At 47.8% G+C, this 27,148-nt stretch overlaps 1 protein-coding gene across 7 annotated transcripts in view; it reads right to left on the bottom strand.

The window, feature by feature from the left end:
* ARHGEF10 (Rho guanine nucleotide exchange factor 10) overlaps window positions 1-27,148 on the bottom strand; it is a 143,136-nt gene that overhangs the window by 71,670 nt on the left and 44,318 nt on the right. For 5 of the 7 annotated variants that reach the window (XM_003902376.4, XM_031669344.1, XM_017961743.3 and 2 more), the window contains exons 7-14: window positions 26,963-27,019; window positions 20,205-20,368; window positions 16,765-16,881; window positions 14,157-14,271; window positions 11,536-11,642; window positions 3,396-3,473; window positions 2,452-2,631; window positions 578-694 (exon numbers count right to left, since the gene is read on the bottom strand). In XM_003902376.4, coding sequence (XP_003902425.1) covers window positions 578-694; window positions 2,452-2,631; window positions 3,396-3,473; window positions 11,536-11,642; window positions 14,157-14,271; window positions 16,765-16,881; window positions 20,205-20,368; window positions 26,963-27,019 — 935 coding nt within the window. The remainder of the gene's footprint in view (window positions 1-577; window positions 695-2,451; window positions 2,632-3,395; window positions 3,474-11,535; window positions 11,643-14,156; window positions 14,272-16,764; window positions 16,882-20,204; window positions 20,369-26,962; window positions 27,020-27,148) is intronic. The other 2 variants (XM_003902377.4, XM_009212451.4) reach the window with 1 other exon arrangement.

Here is a 27,148-nt window from a genome sequence, read left to right as displayed (position 1 = left end):
CTGGGACACGCATCCCCTGACTGGGGAAGCCCTGCCTGCCTGCTGATTAAATAACTCTCGCCCACACCTGTCTGGGGACATGCTCCCCATCACTGCCAGGTCAGAGACCACTGAGGAAGGCCGTCAGTGCTGTCCTCAGCATCGCAGGGAACACAGCCCGCGTCCCCGAGGGGTAGGGCCCGTTCCAGGCTCTGACTCTCCAGGCCGGTGCGTATCCCCGATCCCAGAGAGGCCTGGAATTGAGATGTTTGGTTTCTTTGATTCCTAATACCATACTGAAGGACAGGGAGGAAAAGGTAACTTTGGGATCTGATCTTGACTTCTTTTTTCGGGATCTGATTTTAACTTTCTTTCTGTCTATCCACTGATATGCTTTTAAGGATGTGCAAATAAAATTGTTTCCAAAAAGCTACATTAGGACCTAAAATTCATCTTCATTTCTAGCATTAATCCAATACCTAGGGCACTATTGGTACTGAAATCTTAATAATGAATAACTGCATTTACAGACAAGGTTTGACATGTAACTTATTATCAGATGGTGTTAAAACCCAAATGAAAAAAAAAATGTGTTTACCTTTAAAAATTCAAGAAAAGCGGGCTTTGTGGCACATGTTTTCTTGAGGACGGCCACGGCTGTGCTGAAATTGTTCACATATTCACTGTATGCATCCAGCACCATGGACTTAGAAAACTGAAACACAGGAGGAAATTCAGAGAGAAATCACAGAGTCCAGATACCCCTTTTCCAACATAAAACAGAAGATTTGAAACTCGCCCTCAAAATACTCTTTCAGTCACTGTGATGTTTTCATAGGATAAACTATTACGACTGTGAGATTTTTTTTTTCTTTAAGCAAGCTTGTTAGGAGTTAAGTTGCTGGTTTGATCTTATTTTTTGGCCCAAGAGCACTTCCTGACATTCTTGTTCAAAACCATGGTAATTTGGGTTTCAGTTAAGAATGTTTCTGACTACAGACAAATAAGGATGGTGATTTTAAGTTCCTGCCAAGTCTCACTTGGTGGGTTCAACCTCCAGGCAAGAAAGTCATGCAGCTCGTTCCATGGTGGGCCCAATATCCTGAGAAACAGGCCTCAACCACACCCTGGAAATGAGGCCTGGGGCGGGGGCTGATCCTGCTTCTCTGGAGTAAGATACAATGTCTCACACGTGTTCGTTTTCCTAAAAGCACAAAGGTTTTCTGTCAAGAGGCAGAAACATTTGTCCTTGCTATCAATATTCAAAGAGAGAAAAATCATTCCATGTTGTTCTAAGAAACCCAGGTCCTTTAGGATGGATGGCAGAGCTTTGGTGTGACCGGCGTTGATACAGGAATGCTTTCATCAAATTCTATTTCTTAAAAAAATCTGTTTGCATTTTAAAATATGTTGGGAAGGTAGGTATTTAAGGAACAGTGATAAGGCTGAAGTTAATATATAAAACAGCCAGAAAAAAATCCAATAACAAAACAAATATCCAATATTTCTCTGTTTTTTAGGATCCATAATGGTATTATGCAAATATCTCTTAAGAATTTTGTTTCTATATTTATTCAAAGCATTTACAGACCTCATCAAGTACATATATAAACTATATAGGAAAACATTTCACATATTATTATGATAGCATTCATTTAAGAAAAGGTACACTTTTTTTTTAAACTTGCAAGCTTGTATCCCTTTGATAGCATCATAGTCTTAAATAATTACAGAAACCAATCTGTTTCACTCACAATCCTCTACATCTAGGTAGAATCCAACCCATATACAGTAAGTATGATTCATACACGGAGTGAGGATACAACGACTCGACTCGAAACTGTCCGTGCAGAAACCATCAGTGGTTTCCAGGCAGCTAACCCTTTCTCCTGCCAGGAAGTGTTCATGCAAAGCTGTTGCAACATCGTATTCCTGTGTCACAGCACAGGGCCGAAAGCCTGTATCTACACAACAGAAGCTACAGCCAAGGGCAAGCGTTTGAGAAAACCTCTAGGAGTTTTCTCATCACATGTTTTCTATTTTTCACAGGCACAGAGAATTCTACACCCACAAAGCGACACCTAGATCAGGAAGAGAACCTGTATAAGGGCTTAAAAACGGCAATTTTACGTTACCAAACACAGAGCATCCTTGTTCAACAACAAAAAGCTCCAGCAAATCATCTAACGGGGTATCTAAGGCTTGACAAAGTACATATGTTTAAATCGTCCCAGGTACAGCTTTTGTTCGGAGCGTCTGCCTTTCTGCCGTGGCCTCCCTGGTAAAGATCCATTTGTCATTTCCCTAGTGCACACACTTGGCCAGGGCATTGCAGCTTCAGCCTGACCTTCAGAGAGAACTGCACACTTGTCAGCTTGCAGGAGCTCAGGGACAAAACATCAGCCTAAGAAGGGAAGAGAGGACAGGTGCATGGAGAGCCCTGTGGACATCTGGGTGTCCCGGCTTAATTACCGAAGCCACGAAGACATCACCGATCATTTCCACGGAGTCCCACTCGGAAACGCGGCTGGCCAGCGCGATCTGAAACAGCGAGTGGCACTGCAGGATCTCTTTGACTCGGTAGAACACGGTCTTCAGCTTCCTCTCGCTCAGAAACTTTGGCTCCATCTCAGACAGCGGTTTCTCATATTGCTAAGACAAAATGAGCAAAGACGGTTCAGACTTTTCTCTTCAGACTTTTCTCTTTCAGAGCTTGGGTCTTGTTCTGTTGCCCAGAGTGGAGTGCAGTGGTGCGACCAGAGTGGAGTGCAGTGGTGCGACCATGGCGCACTGCAGCCTCAAACTCCTGGGCTCAAGCCATCCTCTCACCTCAGCCTCCCAAGTAGCTGGGATTATAGGCATGTGCCATGGGGCATGGCTGCTTCAGACATTTTTCTTTCTTTTTTTTTTGAGACAGTCTCAGTCTGTCACCCGGGCTAGAGTGCAATGGTGTGATCTCAGCTCACTGCAACCTCTGCCTCCTGGGTTCAAGCAATTCTGCCTCAGGACCATAGGTGCAAGCTGCCACACCCGAGTAATATTTTGTATTTTAGTAGAGATGGGGTTTCACCGTGTTGCCCAAGCTGGTCTCTAACTCCTGAGCTCAGGCAACCCGCCTGCCTCAGCCTCCCAAAGTGCTAGTATTACAGGGGTGAGACACCGAGCCCGGCCCAGACATTTTTAAATCTCAGATAAATGAATGTAAATATTCACTTACATAAATTATATTTATTTCAAAATAAATCATGACTTTTGATGTCAATATACAGACACAATACTTAGATCCTTTTGAGAATGTTGCAAATTTGCATATATTTCATAAACATATGTTTTGCATATGCATATATATATCAAAATGTACATACATGAAAAAGATAATAAAAATGTATGTATTATGTAACATGACATTTAAGTACCTCCAAAATCCTCTTAAGAGCATCTACGTAGTTCTTTTCACTGTCGACAACTGAACCCAGTATATATCTTCTTACAACCTGTTGGAAATTTGAAAGTACAATGACAGAAAACTGCTTTATAATACGTACAGATACATTTTACTTCTATGCTGAGGCTTGCTGATAAATAACTTTTCTATTTTTAGAAAACAGTGCATAAGGGTAACCTAATTAAATAACATTACAGGTACAAAACATACTTTGCCCCATTAATACAATTATATAATGTTTTAAACCTCAAACTATGAACTATAACTACAGTAGGGACAAAAAAATTACAGCACTGAAAAGAAATTCCTCCACTTATGCAACGATAATAAACTGAACTGATTGTATTTTATGTATCCAACATTCTGGTAGATGATACGTCATATGATTAAGGATAAAAATAGTTGATCTTGATCGGCGGTAGCTAGCAACACTTATCTAAAATCCTTATTCCAAAGTTCTAAGAAAACCAAGTTTGTGGAATGTGGGGGAATCTTTTTTTTTTTTTTTTGGCAAAGATCTTTCAACCATCCAAAGATCTATAACCAAAATATGGACAGTAAATTATTCATATCCCTTAGAGGTCACAAAAATTTCCTATAATCTGACATGTTTGCAATTAAAACCTGACGTTATTTTCTGTCTTGCTTTTCATCACTGAAGCACATACAAATACAGACTTGTGGCTCTAAGATCCTGTGAAAGGCCAATGAGGACACCCAGCATTTTCCTCATTCTGGCTTCGTCGAAAGTAGTGATCATTGTACTTTCAATTTACGATTCATGAAAACAAACCAAACAGACCAATGGGTACTCCTGAAGCCGGCATGCCTCCGCATATGAACACATGCACGGGGCACAGCACACCACACAGACTCCTGCACACACCACCCCACATACATGCAAGATAACACCCACATGCACGCACAGAAACACACCACACACATGCACACACACGGACACACCAGTGTAGTACCAGGCTACATGCAGCCCTGGATTACGCTATTTGAAGGGACTGCATTGCCACCTAGTGGGCAAAGAGCATTTTTCACAAAGGAAATTTCTCTGGTTAAAAAGATTGCAGGGCAACGAAGATTTACAAAACCTGATTGACAAGGAAGAGATTACTCTTTTTAGAGAAAGGATTATTCCATTCGCAAAAAACAAAAATAAACCCTTCTAAAACACCCAAAGAAGAAACTGATGTATTAAAAAATACAGATGTGGCTAGGATTAAACACACACACACACACACACACACACACACACGGCTAGAAGCTGGGAAGCTGCAGCTGCTGCTGCTGACTCATTCACAGGAAACATTAGAGCACAGAGGCTTCCCTTTCAAATGACAGCTTAGAACCCAAAAGGACAAGCAACCCCTCCCATCATCAAACCCAGGCCAGTCTTTGTTCTGAAATTCAGATTCCCAGACACTATCCCAAGGCCCCGGGGTCAAACATAAAAATGTATTTGTGTATATATACATATAATATATATTATAAATAATGTTATACACTATATATTATTTATATGTGTACATATATTATGTATATGTATTATTTATGGGTGTGTGTGTGTGTGTGTGTGTATATATATATTTAAAAGTCCTGAGATGATACTAATGTAGTATCAGGTCAAAAAATCTGGAATAGGTATAATACTAAAATACAAAAACAACACCTATCTCCTGGGTTTCACGGCTACTGCATGTGATGTCAGTCTTTTCGGCAGTTCAATGTGACACATCGAATTGTATGCCCGCTAAGGGGTGGGACAGGGAGCCTCCAGTACTCAAGAAGAGTGTCACTCTCTTCCTGAGAAGCCTAACCTAAAGTCATAGAGGAGAAATCCATCCTGAGGGCAGCCCCCACAGGGAGGGTCCCTGACATGAAGGTCACTGGGCAACTGGACGAAGCCAGGGCTGGAGGACACTCAGAGTGGCTCCTGGGTCTGAGCCTGGAGAGCCGTGGATGGGGCCTGGGCCTGGCCCAGCCTGCCCTTCCTCATATCCCCACCGCGAATGGGGACAGGACAGGATCCTCTGTCCTCCAGCATCAAGGGTGCTTTCCAAGTAAAGACTGACCCTTCTTTATTTCAAAAAGAACATTTTCCTTTTTCCACCCCCAAATTAGACATGCAAAGAATGTTTAACATACAGCATTTTAGAGTTATGTTTCCCTTAATTCAATTCTAGAGGAGAACAAGAATTAAAGAGCATCAATACCCCCCATTTAACCTTTCAAGAGAAAACTCCCAGGGACAACACATTTGGCAGGAGGAAAATAAAATCAATGTGAATCGTGGCTACAATAAAGATAAGCTGCATGAAAAAATACAGAAATCCTAAATACTGCTAAGTTTTTAATCCTAATCCCAGCTGTCATCTAATTGAAACTGACAGTGCTGTGCTAACACCACACAGAGACCTTCCTATACAGGACTTCACTGAAACATTATGGTGTGATGAGCAAGATGGAAATAGACATTAAAATCCACCCTTCAAAGAAAAGGAAAACTGAACTTCAAAAACGAACTACTAGACAAAAGCAACCGAGATAATCAGATCAAAAAACAGGATTTCATCCAGGTCTGTGAGACTAATTTGGGAAGCTTAAACCCTTTACAGAAACCATAAAACAATGAACAGTCACCACCAATTCGCTGACCAAATCCGCCAAAATCAGTGCCCAACAGACAGGCACTTGGAAAAGTGCCATACACAAAAAGGTCAAACCATCTTTCCTCTAATATCTGCACCACACCTCTACTAATCACTACTCACTCTTTCCTCAGAGAACCTCGATTCCTACCCAGTGACATCCCACAGACCCCGTGCCCCCATCACTGTCTCCTCACAGACCCCTCATACCCCACTGTCTCCTAACAAACGCTCACCCCACTCACTGTCTACTCACAACTCTCACCCAACTCAGTGTCTCCTCACAGACCCCTCACACCCAACTCAGTGTCTCCACAACTATCACTCCACATAGTGTCTCCTCACACCCCTCACCCCACACAGTGTCTCCTCACACCCCTCACCCCACTCAGTGTCTTCTCACAACCCTCACCTCCATTCCACTCCATTCCTCCACCCAGCCCCTCCGTTGTCTCCTCCTTCCCCCTCCACAAACCCTCTGTGTCCTTTCCTCCACCCCTCATTTGTCCTCCCTCCACCATTCCTCCATTTCCATTCTCCACCCTCATTGTCCTCCCTCCATTTCCTCCTTGACCCTCCATTCCAGACCCCCACTCGGTGTCTCCTCCACCCCTCCACCTCCTCCTCACAGATCTCATTGTCTTCCTCCACACAGACTCCTTACCCCACTCAGTGTCCTCAGTACCCCTCACTTACTCTGGCCATTCCCTCCATTCAGCCCTCCATTCCTCCACCACTCGGTGTCTCCTCGACCCCTCCACTCATTGTCCTCATTGACCTCCAGACCTCCACCACCCTTCCCTCCTTCCTCCATTCCTCCTGGGCCCCTTTCCTCCTCCTGTCCTCCTTTCCTTCCACCCCTCACTCAAGCGTCTCCTCCTCCATTTCCTCAGAGACCCCTCCTTTCCTCCATTGTTTCCTCCTAGACCTTGGCCACCTCCTGGGCCCTTCCACCCCAATCCAGTGTCTCCCTCCTTCACCACCCTTCTCCATTCCATTCCATTGTCCCTGGGCTCCTCCACAGAATCCACCCCCACTCAGTGCCTCCATGCCGTCCACCCCACTCCATTCCCTCCAGCCCTCAGTGTCTCCCTGGCATCCCACTCCATTGTCTCTCCTTCCCTCCCCTGGCTCATTCCTCTGTCCATGGTGTCTCCATCCCTCACTATCCTCCTCACAATGCCAATTCAGTCCTCACAAACCTCACCCCACTCAGTGTCTCCTCAGAACCTTCAACCCCACTCAGTGTCTTCTCCTGGCAGGTTACCCCCTATTGTCTCCTCCTGACCCTCCACACCCACTCAGTGTTTCCTCCTGAGCCCTCCACCCCACCTGGTGTGCCATAAACCCTCCCCTGGTGTCCCAGCCCCCCTCTGTCCTCCTCCAGTGTCCTCCTCCACAGACCCCTGTTCCTCCTCCATGTCCTTCCTCCATGTCCTCCACCACTCATTCCTCCTGAACCTCCACCCTGTCCTCCTTCCATTCCTCCACAGATCCTCCATTGTCTCCTCCTCCGTTTCCTTCCAGTGTCTCCCTCCAGCCACCCCCCCTCATGTTTCCTCCAGACCCCCCTCAGTTTCTTCCACAGACTCCTCACCCTCAGTGTCTCCTCCCTTCCCTCCACCCCCACTCAGTGTCTCCTCCACCAGCTCTCCACCACTGGGTGGGCAGCTCATGGTTACTCACACCCCACTCATCCTGGCCACCACCATTCCATTCCTGACCACTCGGTGTCCTCCATTCCTTCCCCATTCCCCTCCTCCATCCATCTTTTTCCATCTCCAGCCCTCCTTTGTCCACTGTCTCCTCCATTCCTGAACCTCCACCACTCAGTCTCCACAACCTCCACTCCCTCCATTCATTCCATCTCCTCCACTGTCTCCTTCATTCCTCCTTCCTCCTTCCCCTATTCTCCTCCCTTCCTCCACCTCTGGCCCCTCCACCCACCCTGGGTGTCCTCACAGCCCTCACCCCTACTCAATTGTCTCCCCACCCCTACTCGGTCTGTCTGAGATCACCTCCATCCCTCCGGTGTCCGCTCCTCCACCCCCCACTCCAGCTCTCCATTCCTTCCACCATTCAGTCCTCCTCCTCTGCCCTCCACCATTCGGTGTCCTCCCTCCCCCATTCCGGTGTCTCCTCCCTCCATCCATTCCTCCTCCACCTTCCCCATTCCTCCTCCAGCCTCCATTCCGGTGTCTCCTTCCCTCCACCATTCAGTTGTCTCCTGGCTCCACCCCCTACTCCATTTATCTCCTCACCATTCAGTCCTCCCTCCCTACTCCATTCCTCCCTCTGACCCTCCACCTCAATTCCTCACAGACCCCATTCCACTCCATTCTTCTCACGACCCCTCACCCCCACTCCATGTCCCTTCCTCCTCCTTCCATCCATTATCTCCATTCCCCCTCCTTTCCTCCTCCCCAGCCCCTCTGTCTCATGAACCCCTCCTCCTCCACCATGGCTTCATGTCCTCCATTCCTGTTCCACTCTGTCCGTGAACCCCTCCAGTGCCCTGAACCCCATTGTCTTGTCCTTCCACCATCTCCACTCCCTGGCCTCCCCCTCATTGTCCTCCTCCTTTCCTCACTCTCAGTGTCCTCAAACCCTCCATCCACTCCATCTCTCCACCACATTCCGTGTTTCCTCACAACTTTCATTCAGGTGCCTCCACAGACCCCACCCCTTCCACTATCCTCCACCCTCCTCCACCATTCCTCCTCCACCATTTCGGTGTCTCTAATCTTCCCACTCCGTCTCCACAAACCCTCTGTCCACCACTCCATTTCCTCCACTCCATTGTCTCCACAACCATTCCACTGTCTCCTCCCCTCCGTGTCTCCATTCCCCTCCACCATTCTCCCTCCACCCATTCCCTACAGTGTCTCCTCATTCCACCCCACCTAGTGTCTCCACAGCCCCTCCACCCCCCCCACTCAATTGTCTCCTCACAAACACTAACCCCACTCAGTGTTTCCTCACGACCCTCACCCCAATCCGTGTTTCCTCACAACTCTTCCACCCTCCGGTCCACAAGACCACCATTCAGTGTCCTCCACCACCCCCCACTGCCCCCTGAACTCCTCCACCACACTCAATTGTCCTCCTCCCTCAACCACTGGTTTCCACTCCACCACCCCTCCAGTGTCTCCTGATCCCTCCACTCAGTGTCCTCTGGCCCTCCACCCATCAGTGCCTCCTAACACAGCTCACCTCATGCAGTTTCTCCTCTCAAACTCTCCCAACACCTAGTGTCTCTTCTACTTCCCTCACTCAGTGTCTCCTCATCCCTCCACCTACTCAGTGTCTCCTCCACAGCCCTCACCCCCACTCGGGTGTCTCCTCTGTCTCACCACACTCAATGTCTCCTCCACGTACCCCTCACACCTCGGTGTCTCACAGACCCCTCCACATGCTAAGGATCTCTCATTGAACTCCCTCCTTCCACTCAAGTCTCCTTCCCTCCAGCCACTCCGGCTTCTCCCTCCGCTCACCCCTCTGTCTCCTCACAATCCTCACCACTCAGTGTCTCCTCACAATGCTCACCTGACTCAGGGTCTCCTCACAGACCCCTCACACTGCACTCAGTGTCTGCTTACAACCCGCACTCCACTCCATGTCTCCTCAAAACCCTCACCCCACTCAGTGTCTCCTCACAACCCTCACCCTACTCAGTGTCTCCTCACAACTCTCATTCCCCTCAGTGTCTCCTCACAAACCTCACCCCACTCAGTGTCTCCTCACAGACCCCTCACACCCCACTCAGGGTCTGGCGTTGTCTCTCTCACCCTCACCCCCGCACCCTGCCTACTGGTTTACAGCTCAGGCCGCTGTCTTGGCTTGGGCCATGTGTCCTCAAGGTCTCCTGGCTCTTCTGGTCCTGAGTCACTCACACTCCTGCTATGATTCCTGTCTAGTCCCTCATCTGCTAGGAAGCTGTTCTCCTGCCAACATTAGCAGCATTTCCTCTGTGATTTTCCCTTCTTTGGGTATTTTTGGTTTTCAGCTTCATCACTACACTAAGTTCTCAGAGTGCAGGATCCAAGTTCCTCTCACATGGTGTGTCCTCACCAGCACAGGCACCCACCTGCAGTAAGGGATAGTAGAGGATTGGCCAGTGTGTTATCCTATTGAGCGCCTCATAGGACTGGCAAGAAGGTGTTCAGCCATGAACCCCTTTTATAGCTCCTGAGTCTGAAGTAAGGACAGCACGCACAGGAAAAAGTGCTAGTTCTCTGTTTCTGGCAAAGGCTGTCAACCATCCCCCTGGGCATGTGGCAGCACAGATCACATGGCCCCAGTGAGCACAGAGAGGTTAGTGGCAGGCTGTGATGGGAGAGACTGAGATCAGACACGACCCCTTCTCGCGTAGCTGGAGGATGCAGTTGCGATGATCAAGCTCCTCCAAGTCCAGGCTTCCTTACAGAGTATACAAGGACAGCAAGGGGATTTGCGAGGATGAAACTCAGTGAACACACCAGGGACCCGGCATGGGGCCTGCACAGAGCATGCACCCATGAGTGTCAGCCGCTCAACAACCATCTCCAAGCTCTGTGGACACTTCGTCCCGTCACTCGTGTGATGCTTCTGACAAAACTAATACTTCAGTCATCGCTGCTCAATTCCAGTGAAATGTAAGCTTCCTATTTTAGCCTGGCTGACTATGAACAGCTCGCAGGTTTCCCTTTTCATCTCTTTTTAAACCCTGGCCAGTCGCTAAGCATTTCTATGTTGTTTTTCTTTAATCTGACAATGATCTCTCTCGCTCTATCTGCCTACCTGTATCCAGGGATCTCCCCAGAGGCGTGGATTACACGTGTCTGCCTATCCATCCTGGTGTCCATGATTTGCACCTTGCTGCCCGTGTGGGAAACAGCTCCCATCATCCCAAAGCATCAGCCCTGCTGCTAAAGGCCTGCAAACTCAGTGCTGTCACTCTGGTTCCTCAAGTTTTCTCCTCCTTTCACCCAAAGGCAATCCAGTGAAAACCAGTGATTTTTTCTCTTCTGCTACCAAGTACCAGATTTTTAAGAAACGCATTATATTCAGATTTAATTAGTTATTGAAAATCTGTCATTTTCGTCTCAGTCTCAGGTAGACACACCCACACTCTGTCTCTGTGAAAGCACAAACTGTGTGACTGACTCCCACGAAGAATGCAAGTTCCACCCCTTTCTCACAGTTACACTCAGGGGTGCCCGTCCAAAATATTTAAGGACCAGAAGAGCCTGAGTCCAGGCCACAGCTGCTGACCAGGGTCCCCCCAGACCCTTATTGAGCCCAGCATTAAGCCTCTAAGTGCTGGGCCAGGAGTCTACAGTGGAGGGCCCGAGTGGATGCAGAGTTTGAGACAGCAGATATTTACCAACCAGCATCAAACATACACATATTTAAAAACCAGCACAGCTCTGCTGGTCAACAGTCCCTGAGTGTCAGCTCCACTCATCTCACCTGCTGCTGAGATAAACCCTCGGGCATCGGGGTCAAGATGGCTTCTGGGTGCTTGCAGTCAACATCAATGAACAGATTCTGCTCTTCCTCAAGAGAAGATCTGTGATCTTAAAAATAAGTCAAAATGCATGAGCTTTACATTGAAATAATACATTCAGAACATTATAGTACACTCAAATAATATGTCAAATAAGTATTTTGTGTAGACCTTTCAATTTTCCATGCTTACTTGACACCCAGCTATTATTAAGTTAAATTTTTAATAAATCCAATAAAATATTCTTTCCACAGGGTAATACAGTATTTGTCTGTATTTGAAATTTTCAGTATTTAAAGTTTAACTTCAAAAGGGAGAGGTGCCATTTGAATAGCTAGATGGTAAAGTGGCAATATTTTGGCATTTTAATGTTTTAGAATATTTCGTAAATTAAATAGTTTCTTAATCTATAAAATATCACAATCAGAAACAAGGAAACAGCTAAGAATGGCTAAGAATGCTCACTGAAAACTGAGGTGAGTCAAAAGTCAATGAAAACTGAGGTGGCACTTAGTATATTTCTTGTGTCTCTCTCACTGGACACCTTAAGAAGCACAGCTTTCCAAAACTCAAACAGTTTAAACAAACACTAAATTCACAGTTGGGTGTGGTGGCTCACTCCCCTAATCCCAGCAGTTTGGGAGACTGAGATGGTAGAATCACTTAAGCCCAGGAGCTCAAGACCAGCCTGGGCAACACAGCAAGACTCCAGCTCTACGAAAAATTTAAAAATTAGCCAGGCATAGTGGTGAGCACCTGTACTCCTAGCTAGTCAGGAGGCTGAGGCAGGAGGATGGCCTGAGCCCAGGAGGTCGAGGTTGCAGTGAGCTGTGGTTGTGCCACTGCACTCTAGCCTGGGCGACAGTGAGACCCTGTCTCTAAAAAACAAGAAAACGCCTACGTTCACTTTTTAAAACACCGCTAACTACATTAAAGCATCTACAAAATGGCTGGAAATCAGAAAAGCATGGGAAGTTTTAGGGGATAGAAACCTGAGTTTTTCTGGTTCAAAGATCCCAAATCCTGGCTGCACGGAAACATCTACCTAAGGGGCTTTAAAACCTACTGATGCCCAGACTTTTCCCTCAGAGATCAACGGATCAGCAAGGGAAGGAGGGCCTGGCACCAGCATATTTTAAAAGCTTTCTAGTTAATTCTTAGGTACAACCAGGACGAAGAACAAAATTCTGAGCAAGCCTCTCATTTTATGGCTTAGGAAACTAGGGTTGGGAGGTTAGAGCTTTGCCTATTAAACCACCGCATCTCTCCAACTGATTCCCCAAAGAGCACCCCCTAAACCAGAGACAAATCACGACCTGCTCCCAGGTCCTGAGTCAGGGTTTCTCAGACTGTCCCACACACCCAGTCCTGGGGGACTCCACCGGCCTGCAAATCCTGGCTCGGGGGCCTGGCATGGGCTCTGGGTGGGCAGTTGTGATCAGATCCTGGAGTCTGGGTCCCGGTCAGGGGGTTGCTGCTGGTGGCAGACCCACTCCTTGAGGCAGTGAATACGGCCCCAAATCCCAACTCCTCACTGGACTGAGCTGCCTGTGCTTTCCAGGGGCTGTGTAAATACGGCCACCTCCTCAAAAGCTGTCCTTTGCTGCCCCAAGCACCTCATGGCACCCCTATCAGGGCACAATATTACTGCATATGTTATTAGAATGCACCTGCCTGTCTCCATCACCAAATAAACCCTCGGGGATGCTGACAGCTTTCCCCCACCTTGTCTGAGATGCCGAGGGCTTCATTAGGACTGAAAGAGGAAAAGGCCTCCTGAGTTACACCATGTCATACCAATTACACATCGTGTCCGAGGCCGTTCCTTGAGGGAACACGATTGTAAAGTCCCTTCCAAGTACAGATATTAGCAAACGCTGCCCACATCCTAGCACCAGACAGGCACGTTAGAAAACTGGAGAAACAGCCGGGAAATGCCAGGTCAGAGTCACAGCGACCCCTGTATGACAGTGAGGTCTCAGCCACCCTCCCGTAACTCGACCACAGGACATCTGTGCAAAGGCTCCGAGAAGTTTCCTGGGACGGTGCATAACCCTGGCCGGCCGCTTATTGCCACCATGCAGGACACCTCCACACCAGCTGCCTTTTCCACACATAACTGCACAGACCACTGCCCCTTCGTGAGATTTTCAGAAAAACCTGGAAATTCTGCCATCTACTCCAAATCTCCCCTCACCAAGGAAAATGTTCCTGAAATCCCAGTTCAGGATGCTCACGACCTCAGTCCCTGCGGGACCATGCCCAGGAGGGCCGATGTGCTGTAAATAGAGAGTCCAATGCCAAGAATCCACAGTGACGGAGGCCCCTGCGCGGCCCTCCCTAGATCCAGCCAGTGATTCTCGATGATTCCCCGCTGCCGGGTGCCCTCCGCCTAAAACGCCACCCCTGCAGGGCGGGGAGGCCGGGGTCAGCGGGGCTGATCCAGACCCAGGCACCGAGCAGGCCGGTGCTACCCGAGGCTGCAGGAGTCTGCACGGCCGCCCCCAACCCCAAGTCCTCCCTGCAAGATGTGGCCGCCCCCCAACCCCATGTCCTCCCCACAGGAAGACGCACAGGCACGGACCCTGTGCAATGAGAGACTTGGTCCTGATGAACGAGCGGCCCCTCTTCACAGCCGCTCTGGTCCTCTCCAGCCCGTCCTTGGTGCCGTCCTTCGCAGCCTTCACGAGCTTCTGCATCTGCGACAGAGAGGGAGATGTGAGAACGGGACGGTGGCAGAACCCACCTGTGACTTTTATTTGCCTGTTTTAAAAGAATACTGTCAAGTAGTCTGGTTCTGGTGAGCGCATGTGGCATGTGCAGTTCTGGGCTAGGTTTTGTTTTGGTTTTGTTTGTTGGAAAAAAGAAAAAAACAGACTTTGAAAACACAGCCCTTCCTGGACATGGTGAATAATGTTCCCTGCCCCATTTATAGTATTATGTGTGATCCGCCCACACAAAGAGCTACGTGGGGGTCACAGGTGAGTCACTAACGTGCACAAATGTCAAGCAACTCGCCCCGAATTAAATGGCAAAACAACTAACTGCAGACGCTCACAGCTCCAGTTCAGCCTCTTAACCTCCCCGGGGCTTCCCACCGCACCCCACGCTGGGGCAAGGCCAGCTGTTGACAAGGCCACCTCACACGCATGGTCACACGGACCCAGCCCCAGTCACGGGGCTGAATTCAAGGCCCGGCAAGTGCTGCAGACACGCACGGGATCCACCCGAGGGAGGGTTGGGGTGCAGCACACTGCGGATGTCAGACTTGGAGGCCACATCCCCCGGGCCTGGGGCTCCCTGCCTCCACTTCCTCGGACAGTGCCGTGCTGGACACTCACGGCTGCCTGGACTCAGGCGTCTGAGGTGTCTCCTGCCATCTGACTTCTTACTCCTTAAAAACCGAACATCTGAGGTACTGGCCACTGGACGCTGAGTGATTCGTCTCTAGAAGATGATCTCTTATGGGACAACCGACGTCCCCTTCCCAGGGACCTCCCAGAGGGACCAGCAGTACAGCTGAGAACCAGGCTCTCTTCACTCTGGGTCACATCACCGCGGGAGGAGCGGGGCTGCTGGACGCCAGTGTGCAGACAGTTGCTCTAGCCCTGGCCGTGTCTGCCTGCCCTGGCCTTCCAAACGCCTGAGGGCTGCCTTCGGGAAGTGTCCACCATGAACACCACGCAACACGCCTGGCCTCACACCCGCGTTGCCCGCCCCAGCCCATCTCCAACACTTGCAACGCTGTCCCCCGTCGACGGCGTTAACATCACAGCCCCCGTGGGCTCCCCCACTCCTGCATCTCCCAATTCCACATGGGACCATGTCCTGCTGCCATTTCCTTGGCCCCTGCACCCATGCCCCTGCCTCCCGCCCGATGCCACAGACAGCCCTGCCCGCCTGCGCGTATCCATCCCGCACAGTCTGTCCACCTCCTGCTCTTTCTCAATCCCGGATCTGGGCTGTGAACCCTTGGTTTTCAGCCAGCCTGTCAGGGTCCCTGGACAGAGAATCAGAGAACTGCAAACTGACAAACTGGAGAGCCGCCACGGTCCCTAAGCCCCAGCTCCATGCACAGCAGGTGAGATCCCAGGTTCCAGGTCACAGCCTCGGCCAGGTCTCCTGGCTCCCAGAGCTGACACGGGGCTGCTCTCACTAGGGGAAGCGAGTGTGCTGGGCCCAACCCTGGCTGCTTCCCCGGCTTCCTTCCCCGCTTCCCACAGTGCCCTCACCTGCTTCAGCCAGGGCACGCCCCGTGTCTGTGGAAATCTCCAAACGTAGCTCACACACCCTTCCCATGGCTCTGATGGTGCCCTCTGCTCCTCGGAAACCCCGCCACACTGCCTGCCGCCTCCGGCAGGTCCCATCAGACACCCTGCGGGAAGCCAGCCAGACGCTGGATGTGAGGGGGCAACGCGGCTCCCAGGAGGTGGCCGTGGCTTCGGATGGCCCAAGCACAACACGGTGGATGAGCCGGCTGCTCCAGAAGCCGTGTGGAGTGCACGTCCCTTTCCAGCGAGTGCCACTCAACACATGTGAATGATCACAAAATACCAGCAGGATAACAGGTCAAATTCCAAGAAAAAGTACTTGACAGTGCCCTTTTAAAAGACATTGCGCGGAACAGACTGTCACCACACTCACGTCCAGCAGTTCTCAAGCGTTCCGGTCTCGGGGGCCCTGGACGCTCTTAAAAATTATGGAGAGCCCAAATGGCTTTCGTTTACGAGGGTTTTACGTATCAATATTTACATTTACTGCATTTGAAGTTAAAATGCTGAAAAAGTTTGGATATTTTTATAAATGTTCATTTAAAAAATAATCAACCTATTACATGTTATCTTAAATAACATCAATGAAAAATTGCTGTGTTTTCCAAAACAAACAGAAAGTGGCATTGTTGTGCATTTCTGGAAACCTCTGTCACGTAGACAGCCGGACGGCATTGCGCCAGCTGTGAGGCCACAGCCGTGGAGCCTCCAGAATGTTCTTGGGTTCCCGGTAAGAGGGAGAGAGTGAAAGGCACCGAGCGTCTCAGAGTCCGTGTGAGCCCCAAAGCGTCGGGGGATGCCGGGAGCCCCGGACCACCCTTTGAGAACCGCTGTTGAGACAGCAAGGACCGACCGAGCCACATAGTTTTTCTTTACTGCCCGGCCGGCGAGTGGGGGCAGTGGCCGGGGGCAAGACTCTACCTTCAGTTCATGCTTCTGCCTGAGCTGCTGAATCTCCACCACGCCCACCGTGCTTGCCATCAACTCTCTCATCTTTTTCTCATAGTGCTCCTTTAAACGGGTTAGGTCATGAGAAAGCTACAGCATAAAGAGACACAGTCTTTTCACAAAAAGGCTCTTTTTGGTTCTTCGGGACAATTTTACATTGAGCGGATACTGGCAGCATCTGCAGTGGCACATCAGGCCTCTCCTGGCTGGGGGCTTCTGGGACCACACGTGAGAGTCCCCATTACTAGCCCCGTTGGTCCTTGGGAGATAAATGCACAAACAGTTGGCCGGGCGTGGTGGCTCATGCCTGTAATCCCAGCACTTTGGGAGGCAGAGGTGGGAGGATCACTTGAGCTCAGGAGTTCAAGACCAGCATGGGCAACATGGTGAAACCCTGTCTCTATTAAAATCACAAAAATTAGCCAGGCAGGGTGGTGCGCGCCTGTGGTCCTAGCTACTTAGGAGGCTGAGGTAGGAGGATCGCTTGAGCCTGGGAGGTGGAGACTGCAGTGAGCCGTGATGGTGCCACTGCACTCCAGCCTAGGTGACAGAGTAAGACCCTGTCTCAAAAAAAAAAAAAAAAAAAAAAGAGATAAATGCAGAAATGAGTTAAACATGGCATCAAAACACAGACACTATCCAGACGCCAGGCTACAGTCTTCTCCGTGCTAGACGGGAGCAAATGCACGCACACAAAATATCTGTAAAATCGTTCATTTACATTTTGGTGGAATGAACATTATCCAATATACAAAAATACACAAAATTATTTTTATGTCAGCATCCAAGCAAAAGATACTTGTATTTAAACTGTACTGAAGGTGATATATTTTGGGGATGGCAGCATGGATTTTCAACAGTCTCCAACCTGAGGTCACTTTCTCTCTAACTGACTGGGGACTCCCTGGATCCTTGTCCGTGTGGTCACGGACACTTCAGATGCACGTGGCTGAGGCCCCACTGCTCCTCTGGGGGCATTTCTCATGTCACGGACCCTTTAATAAAATTCGAGATTCTTTGAGATGACTTTTGAACAACATCTAGTTTTATTTTGGTCGTTTTAAAAATGTGACTGTTTAAACTAGAAAACTTGGTGCTGCCTGCAGCACTTCCATCCTGGTCAGGCCTAACCCAGAGGCACCCTGTCTGCACCCCACACAGTGTTCCCCAGTCCAGGCCACTGTCCTGGCAACATGGAGGTGCAGGAGAGGCTGGAAATGCAGAGCCCGGCACTCCCGGGTTGTAATTCTGCACCACAAACCCACTGTGTGCTGGCCTTCCCCAGCTCCTTCTCCCAGCAGGGAGGGCTACTGAACCACTGGCACTGCCCAGGCAGTCAAGGGCTCCTCTGGGATATGGGTCTGCCCCAAGGCAAGGGCAGGGTCTCCTGAGTTATTATTAAGGAGTGACTACTAATGCCTCTGGGCTCCTCAGTGGCCTGGCCCCTCTGTCCACAGCCCACCACGAAGGCGAAACCAAACAGCATGTAACCCACGCTCCGAGGCACCCACCGAGCCTCCATCTGTGACATCAGAGTCCAGCACTCTTCTTAAATCTCAGTTTAAATCAAGTGTCTGACTCAGCTACAAAAAGCTAAATATCATCTTAGTTATCAGCTCTGTTAAAAACTACAATTGCAGGCTGGGTGCAGTGGCTCACGCCTGTAATCCCAGCACTTTGGGAGGCTGAGGCAGGCAGATCACGAGGTCAGGAGTTCGAGACCAGCCTGGCCAACATGGTGAAACCCTTTCACTACTAAAAATACAAAAATTAGCTGGTGATAGCAGCTGCCTGTAATCCCAGCTACTTGAGAGGCTGAGGCAGGTGAATCGCTTGAACCCGGGAGGGGACCTGAGATCACGCCATTGCACTCTAGCCTGGGCGACAGGCGAGACTCCGTTTCAAAGAAAAAACCAAACAAACAAATAAACAGAAAAACTACAATTGCAGCTTCATTGGTTGTTTAAATCGCTATTGTAATAATGATGGTGACAGAAAAGATCGAATTCCTGGAAGAACTTGTGAATGAAACTGGGTGGGTGAGCTGACCGCCATGATCTGGTAGATTTTCCTTGAGTTTCATGAAGCAGGTTCACAGAATATGAGAATTGTAGGCAACCCATAATCACTTGTAAACCATACGGATGTGGCAGCTACGTCCAGGAGTGAAATCTCCGCTTACTGAGGACTACTAGGGGACGGGCGGGATAAAACCGGTTATCACCAACTGTCACTATGGCGGGCATCGGGTCACCATCTGTATCAGTAACATGGATACAGACGAGGCCGGCCTCAGACAAGGACTGCGTGTGGCCTGCATCTCAGCCTCACACAGAAAGTACATGGACATCACTGCAGATGAGCATAAATCTATCCTTTTACAAAGAGTCAAAAAAAAAAATCTAACAACAAAAACCCTGTAGCATGGCCCGGCACCACCGAGACCTGGGATGTGTCTCAGCTGAACGGTTCCCAGGTTCCATGGCTCACAGTCACCCAATTCCAGAATTCACGCCTTACAGCTCTGACGATCCACCTCGCACCCTAATCTCAAGACTTTTCCACACACACACAAAAATAAAAATTCCCTGTAAGAAAGAAATTCCCAGGCTGGGCGCGGCAGTTTACACCTGTAATCCCAGCACTGTGGGAGGCTGAGATGGGCAGATCACCTGAGGTCAGGGGTTCAAGACTAGCCTGGCCAACAAGCGGAAACCCCATCTCTACTAAAAATACAAAAATTAGCTAGGTGTTGTGGCGGGCACCTGTAATCCCAGCTACTTGGGAGGCTGAGGCAGGAGAATGGCTTGAACCTGGGAGGCGGAGATTGTAGTGAACTGGGATCACGCCATTGCACTCCAGCCTGGGAGACAGAGTGAGACTCCATCTCAAAAAAAAAAAAAAAGAAAAGAAAAGAAAAAAGAAAGAAAGGATTGTCACAGGGTAGTTTACAAGCTTTCGTCCCTTAACATCTTCTATTTTTACCTCTTCCTGTTCATGCTGAACATGTTAAAGTTCAAAACCTCGCTAAGGCAAAGTGCAGATGTGCTGTGTCTCAGGGAACCCTGATCCCATCTACTCAGTGTTCTGCAAACGGTGCTACGTGCAAAGCACATAATACATTAAAACACAAGCAATAATAACTACTTTCTTATTCCAGGTGGTGAGCTCATTTAAGACCTTTTAAGTGGTTTACAGAAGTTTAATTTCTCAATCCTTCCATGACGATACTTAACTATATGAAACAAGAGACGTCTTCTCCTTTGCCAATATCTTATGCTTTCCCCAAACTACTTATCAGCATCTTAACAAATTCACTAAGAAGTACTAGGTGGCTCACAATCGTATATTCACAGCTCCCTGCCCATGTCAACACGAGAGCACTGTCCCTCACACGTGCCCGGAACACATACTTGCTTTTTGTGGTTACTGCGCAGGAAGGACCTGGGAATCCCATTCTTGCACTCCGAGTCACTCTGCTCTTCGTAACTTTCAAATTCACTCGAACTCCATCCGTATTCCAAAGAGCTGTTTCCGCCTTCATCCCCATTCTCAACATCATCATAAATCATTTCATCTGAGTGCATAAATTCCAAAAGGAAATTAAAACTTTAGAATTCCACGTGGGCTGTTTTGTGCCTGTTTGTGGTTTTACCGAGTCATCTAGAGCTGGGGGTGGAGGCAAATCTGAATCATGCTGAGGATCCTGCAGAGCCCCGGGCGAGCTCCATGGAAGCTACTGTGCAGAGCCTCCACCACCCAGGCAGTGCCGGGGAAAAACGCTTCAGGCGTTTCTCACAAGTGCCCCTGCCCCATCTGTACCCTGAGGACCACCTGGCTACGGGCATCCACCACAGTCATGTCAGATAACTTGTCAGCCTTAGAGAACTTCCCACGAAGAAAAATCTTCCTTTATGTAAACTTACAGGATGTTTTGAAAATTAGAGAGAGAATTGGTGGACAGATGACAGGCAGGTAGATGGATGGTGGATTATAGAACTAGGGATAGGTGGATGATATTCAAGTACCAGCACTAGCAAGAAAATACACACAGATTTTTAAATTTTCAACGCTATGATGCTAACAAGACTTTTAGAGAATGAAAATGACATTCTTCAAAATACCAGAATATTAGAGTCTCTCTAAATCTTTTATCAGTCACACAGGCATAAATGTTTCTTTATTTTACCTGGTTTCTTAGACATAAATAACCTCTTAAGAATAATCTCCATGCCTTAATAATATTAAATTTATTCTTTATGCACCCACAATCATTCACTATAACAAAACTTGGCCTTAAAGATCCTTAGTAATTAAGCACTGAGGAATATACACATCTTAGCACGTAAGTAACATTCAAAACCAACACTTGCTTTCATTGGAAATGCAAAATTAGACATGAACTTGTCACTCATAATCCCTAGATATTTGAAATTACCCTATCCTTGTAATATTTCTCCACTGACTACAAAACAGGTCCTCCAAATGTCTGACTAAAAGTTCTAGCAAAGCCATAAAATGTGTGAAATGAGCTCACTTTGCAGAAGCTGCAGTGTGTTCTGTGTGCCACAGGCAATGATCACCACCCGGGCACCTGGCAGCCTCAGCAACTCAGCTTAGCAGATGAACAGGTCAAGTCCTTACACAACTGCCTGAAATTTGGGGCCAAGTGTCATCCTGAGAGCTCATTCACGTGCCCAAGAGCCAAGAGTCACCCTGAGAGCCCACCCACATGCCCAAGACTGGAGGGGCTGCAGCCTCTACCATGGACTAGGGGACTCAGAAAGGGCACCCCTACACGCCCCGATGTGTGTCTGCACTCACCCTCCAGCCTGCCTTAGAATCTCCACCCCCTATACACCCCAGTGTGTGTCTGAACTCTCCTTCAACCCTGTGATAGAACCTCCACCCCCTACACGCCCCGGTGTGTGTCTGAACTCTCCCTCCAGCCTGCCTTAGAACCTCCACCCCCTACACACCCTGGTGTGTGTCTACACTCTCCCTCCAGCCTGTCTGAGAACCTCTACCCCCTACACATTCCGGTGTGTGTCTGCACTCTCCCTCCAGAGGTTCTAAGGAACCTCCATCCCCCATTTCCTTGCATCTATCTCTGGACTTCCAACTTTTCTGGTCTACATAAAACAAGTCCACACAGACATGGTTTTTAGACATGTTATCTTTTTCACCTCAATTAGGTTTTCAGCCCTTTGAGAGCTGGAGCTGCATTTTCTGTATTCAGCACAGCAGATGGCAAGAGTCTAATCAATCAATCTAGTTCTCTCAGTGCCTTGTTAGGGCTCCTGGGACCTGGCCACAGGATCAGGCAAGTTCAGACGCCGTTACCTTAGCTCTATTACAACTCAGGCTATTCAGAGGCATGAAAAATGGGTGGTTTTCAACCACCCATCTTCAATTGCGTTTTAGAAATGCAATTGCTGTTCTGGCCCCCAGCATACGTGGAACTTCCAAGGACTTTGAAGGGTCTTGCTAACCATCAATTCAGTGAATTACTTATGTCCTCTTGAATGTCTGGGCTCGCCGATTTGTAGTTCTAAAACTGGACGTTAAATCCAGTCACCCTGACGTGTGTTTTCTGACCAAGCCTGTGACTAGGGCAGTGCCATTGACTTATTTTCCGTGATGACAATCTTGTCGGCCCTTAGCCCTGCGTATTTAAAAAGTGACCGTACGGAGGTGTTGGCTGCACAGTGAGCGTACCTAATGGCACTCAACTGTACACACGGAACTAGCTGAAATGAATATTTACGTATACCCTGACACAATTAAAAAAAAAAAAAAACAGAAGAAAAGTGGCCCTGTGTGGCCTCCATAACATCTCCCACTTGCTCCTTGTGTTTTGAGAGCCCCGAACTCTAAATGAGTGAGGAAATGCAGGTGCACTACCCCGTGGCCTCCTCTCAAGGCAATGAGGAAATGCGGGTGCACTACCCCGCGGTGCCTCTCAACGCCATGAGGAAATGCGGGTGCACCACCCCGCGGGCACCTCTTAACGCGACTTGATGCCAGCACACTGTCACTTTCTCCTCTTGCTTTTTGCTCACCATGGCGTCTGAGTTCTTATAAATATACACACACATAATGTCTTCATTTTTCTGCTGCTGTGCTGTGAGTGGTTTACTGGATACTTCTGCACGGTGCCCTCCGGCAGCCACCAGGCTTTCCAGTCTCCCACTCCTCAGGACGGCTCTGCACAGAGCATCCCACAGGACCCTCCTGCGGCGGCGTGAGCTTCTCTCGGAAACTGGCTCCCTGCCCCACTACCGCTATGGATGGCCTGTCTGTTAACTCCTGCTTGTGCTGTCCTTACAAAGGGGACACACTGGGCCTCGCCACACGGCAGAAGGCCGACGGCTGGACTTCCACAGTGTGCTGGGTTCTGAGTCACCAGACCACGCCTTCTGCGAGGAACGCCCAACACAGCCGGACAAATTACCCCAAAATGCATTTCAAACTTGTTTTTACAGCAACTAGCCTTTGGTCCTCACTTTATTTGTGGCATCTATTTAAGTAACTTGCTATGAGCACACTTACCTGCAAGCACCTAGGAGTTTTCCTGATTGACAGGATGAAACCACTCTGTCTCCACGACACCAGGCACACCTCCATCTAGTACTGGGTATGGAACTGCCCAAAACGTATTTGGGGAATGAATAAATTAATAAATGCCTTGGGCTCCTCCCCATTACGTTTGCAGTAGATTTTACCAACACGTCCTTAATTCAGCTAAGTGAGTTTCCTTCTATTAGGAGTTTTTAATGTTGGACGGCCACTGAATCTCCGCAAGTGCTTTTTAAACACATGCTGAGAGGAGCATACGGGTTTATGTCCATTAATCTGGGGAAATCGTGTTACAAGAACTTCCCAAAGGATCCTGAGCTGCTGCCATGAATGTAAGAGGTCAAGATGGGCTCTTGCTTATTTGTCAGGGTCACGCTGGATTGAATTTCCTGACATTTCAGGAAGGAAATGTAGCATCAACCCTTGTGGATGAGGGGTGTTTACAAGCTTATCCGAACATTATAAACTAATTTACACTGCATCCTTGCTTCTGCTATTCACTGGAACCGTGCATGTGACAGAGGGTTTGTCTGCTCCCTGAAGGCTCAGTAAACCCCAGCATAAAAACATCTGAGCCTGGTGGGCTGCTCTGCACAGTAGTTAAGCAAATCATTCAATATCTTGGATCTTATAGGTTTAGTCATGGTTTTTATTTTGGGTATATTTGATTCTTCAAGGCAATTTTTAATTTAAACTAAATTTTTGATAAAAAGTTATTTATAGCATCCTCTTATGGTTTTTACAAATTTCTACTGCAGTTACATCCTCTTGATCAACTTCTTCCTTCCTTCCTTCCTTCCTTCTTCCATCCCTCTCCTCGCTTTCTCTCTTTCATCCTAATATAACCAGAGGCTTGTCTATTTTTGTATTATTTTTAAAGAACCAACCTTTGGCTTTGTTAATACTTTATGTTGCTTCCTGGTTTTTTATTTCATCATTTTTGCCTTGCCCATTATTTTTTTCCTGTCACTTCCCTCAGCTCTGCTGCTCTTTCACGTAGCTGGCTGGATGCTCAGTTCACTGTTCTCTGTTTTGTTTTCTTTTTTCTTTTTCTTTTTTTTCTTTTTTTTGAGACAGGGTCTCACTCTGTTGCCCAGGCTGGAGTGTAGTGGCGCAATCTTGGCTCACTGCACCTCCCGGGTTCAAGCAATTCTCTGCCTCAGCCTCCCGAGTAGCTGGGACTATAGGCGCCCGCCACCATGCCCGGCTAATTTTTGCACTTTTAGTAGAGATGGGATTTCACCGTCTTGGCCAGGTTGGTCTTGAACTCCTGACCTCATGATCCACCCACCTGAGCCTCCCAAAGTGCTGGGATTACAGGTGTGAGCCACCGTGCCCAGCCTGTTTTATTAACACATGCCATTATGTCTATAATTCCTTAGACTTTGAAATCTATACCATACAGTTTATGTAATGTTTTTATTATCATTCAAGTCAATATATTTTCTAGTTTCTATTTTGTGTTTATCTTTGACCATGAGTTACAGAGTAATATGTTATTTTTAATTTCTAAATGTTTGTGTTGAATTTTTTTACTGATTTTACTCAACTGTTATCAGGAAATAAGGTCTGAACACCCATTCTTTGGCATTTGTTAATATTTGTTTTGAGGCATACTATATAATTTTTTAAAAATTCCATGTGTTTAAAAAAATACATATTCTGGAACTACTTGCTTCAAGGATCTGTATATGACCTTCAAATCAATCATACTATGTTGCTGTTCTAGTCTTTTATGGTTTACTGATTTTTTTTTTTTTGAGACAGTTTTCACTCGTTTCCCAGGCTGGGGTGCAATGGCACAATCTTGGCTCACTGCAGCCTCTGCCTCCCGGGTTCAAGCAATTCTCCTGCCTCAGCCTCCCAAGTAGCTGGGATTACAGGCGCCCGCCACAACGCCCAGCTAAATTTTGTATTTTTAGTAGAGACGGGGTTTCACCATGTTGGCCAAGCTGGTCTTGAACTCCCGACCTCAAGAGATCCACCCACCTTGGCCTCCCAAAGTGTTGGGATGACAGGCGTGAGCGACTGTGACTGGCCGGTTTACTGATTTTATGTCCAGGATCTGTCAATAGCAGAGAGAGTTTTCTTAAAATCTCTCACCCCAATAGTGTATTTACATATTTCTGATTAAGCCTTGTCATAGTTTGCTTACATATCTTAAGGCTATGCTGTTAGGTGCATATGAGTTTAGAACTGTTACATATCCTCCTCATGAATTATTCCTTGCTTTATGGCTTAACGTTTAGTATATTATTATAGTGATACTGGCAATACTTTGGTTAGAATTTGCATTATATTTCTTTTTCCATCCATTTACTTATAAATCTTCTGTACCCTTATGTATCTCTCAGAAGCATTGATGGCTTTGCTATGTTATCCAATCTGAGGATTTCTTTCACTGGCAATAGGATCCACTTTGCTATGGATTCCAATATGTTTGTACTTATTTTGCAGTCTTTTCTCATATGATTTGCAAAGCTTTCTTCTTTTATATTTTCTTGCTTTTACCAGACTGGGTTTTGCTCTACTGGTTTCAAAGTTAAACAATCTATTCCTATTTTCTTAGCAGTTACCCATAAAATGCAAACTTGACCAATCATAGCAAAAAAAAAAAAAAAATCAATAAAAAATGCTGACTTCAGAACTTCAGAACACATGGCATGAACTGTCACCTGTCCTTCAGTCAGCACTGGCTGGGGTTCTGGCTCCATCTTAAACTCAATCAGCGCTGTCAGGGCTATCTTGAGTGGCGCTGGTATGGTGGACTTTCCACATGCCCGACACTTCCCAGGCTCCCCACTCCCTCCTGCCTCCCGTCACCTCCTTCGCGGTTCAGTGTGCTCTTCCCTGCAGCGAGCGCATCATTAACTATTTCCGTAGATTCCACGGGCAGCAGGTCCCCCGGCTCTGCCTCATGCGGCCCATCTCCCTTTTTAAAGGACAGTACTTTGCTGGATGTGGCCGCTCAGGCTAAAAGGGCCACTTCCTTCTTTGCATTGAGAACCCACCCCCAGCCTGTGGGTAAGTCGGATGGCGCTTCCTTTGTAGGGAGCCATGTTTTCTCTCTAGTAGCTCTGAGGAGATTCACCCTGGGCTTGGTGCTCTGCGGTCTCCATTGTACTGGCCTAGCTACGGATCAATGTGTCATTCATCTTGCTTTGAATCTGTATTTCTAAAATCTGAGAATTTATGTTTTTCTTTAATTGTACAGAATTCTTAGTTATTTCTTTGAATATTATCTTGGCCTGATTCTATTTTCTCATCGATGTCATTTATTTGACACACGTTGCTGCTTCTCAGCCTCAGTGTTTCCTACCTCTTTGCCGACATTTTCCGTACTTTTAACTCCTCTGCTTGCTTGGAATAAGTAAGATTAAACTGCCCTATTTCAAGTGTTATAAGCAGACACACAAATGTGCACAAACACCAACATTCCACCACACATCAATAAGCCATTCTAGAAGCAACATACAAAACATGAATACAGAAAACGTCTGGGCTGTCCACTAAACAGTCAACTTTTGCATCCAGAGGGAAAGGCTGCTGAGTATTTGGAATCTCCTCAAATCAATTCCAGACAAAATCAAACCTGGTTCAGAGTCTGAGTTTTCCCTTGGAACGTCATCGTAAATTGCTTCTTCTGGATCTGGAATAAACAGGGAGAAACACGTTAAACAGTGACCAACATAAAACTCGTGCAATTTAAAATTCTACAGGCCACAGTCGCTGACGATGTCATGATTATTCAAAAAGTTGGCTTATAAGGGTAGTTTTT

The sequence above is a fragment of the Papio anubis genome, chromosome 8 (assembly GCF_008728515.1).
Source record: "Papio anubis isolate 15944 chromosome 8, Panubis1.0, whole genome shotgun sequence".
Lineage (NCBI taxonomy): Eukaryota > Metazoa > Chordata > Mammalia > Primates > Cercopithecidae > Papio > Papio anubis.
Note: the sequence above shows the minus strand (reverse complement) of the source record. Positions and strands in the feature narration are given on the sequence as shown.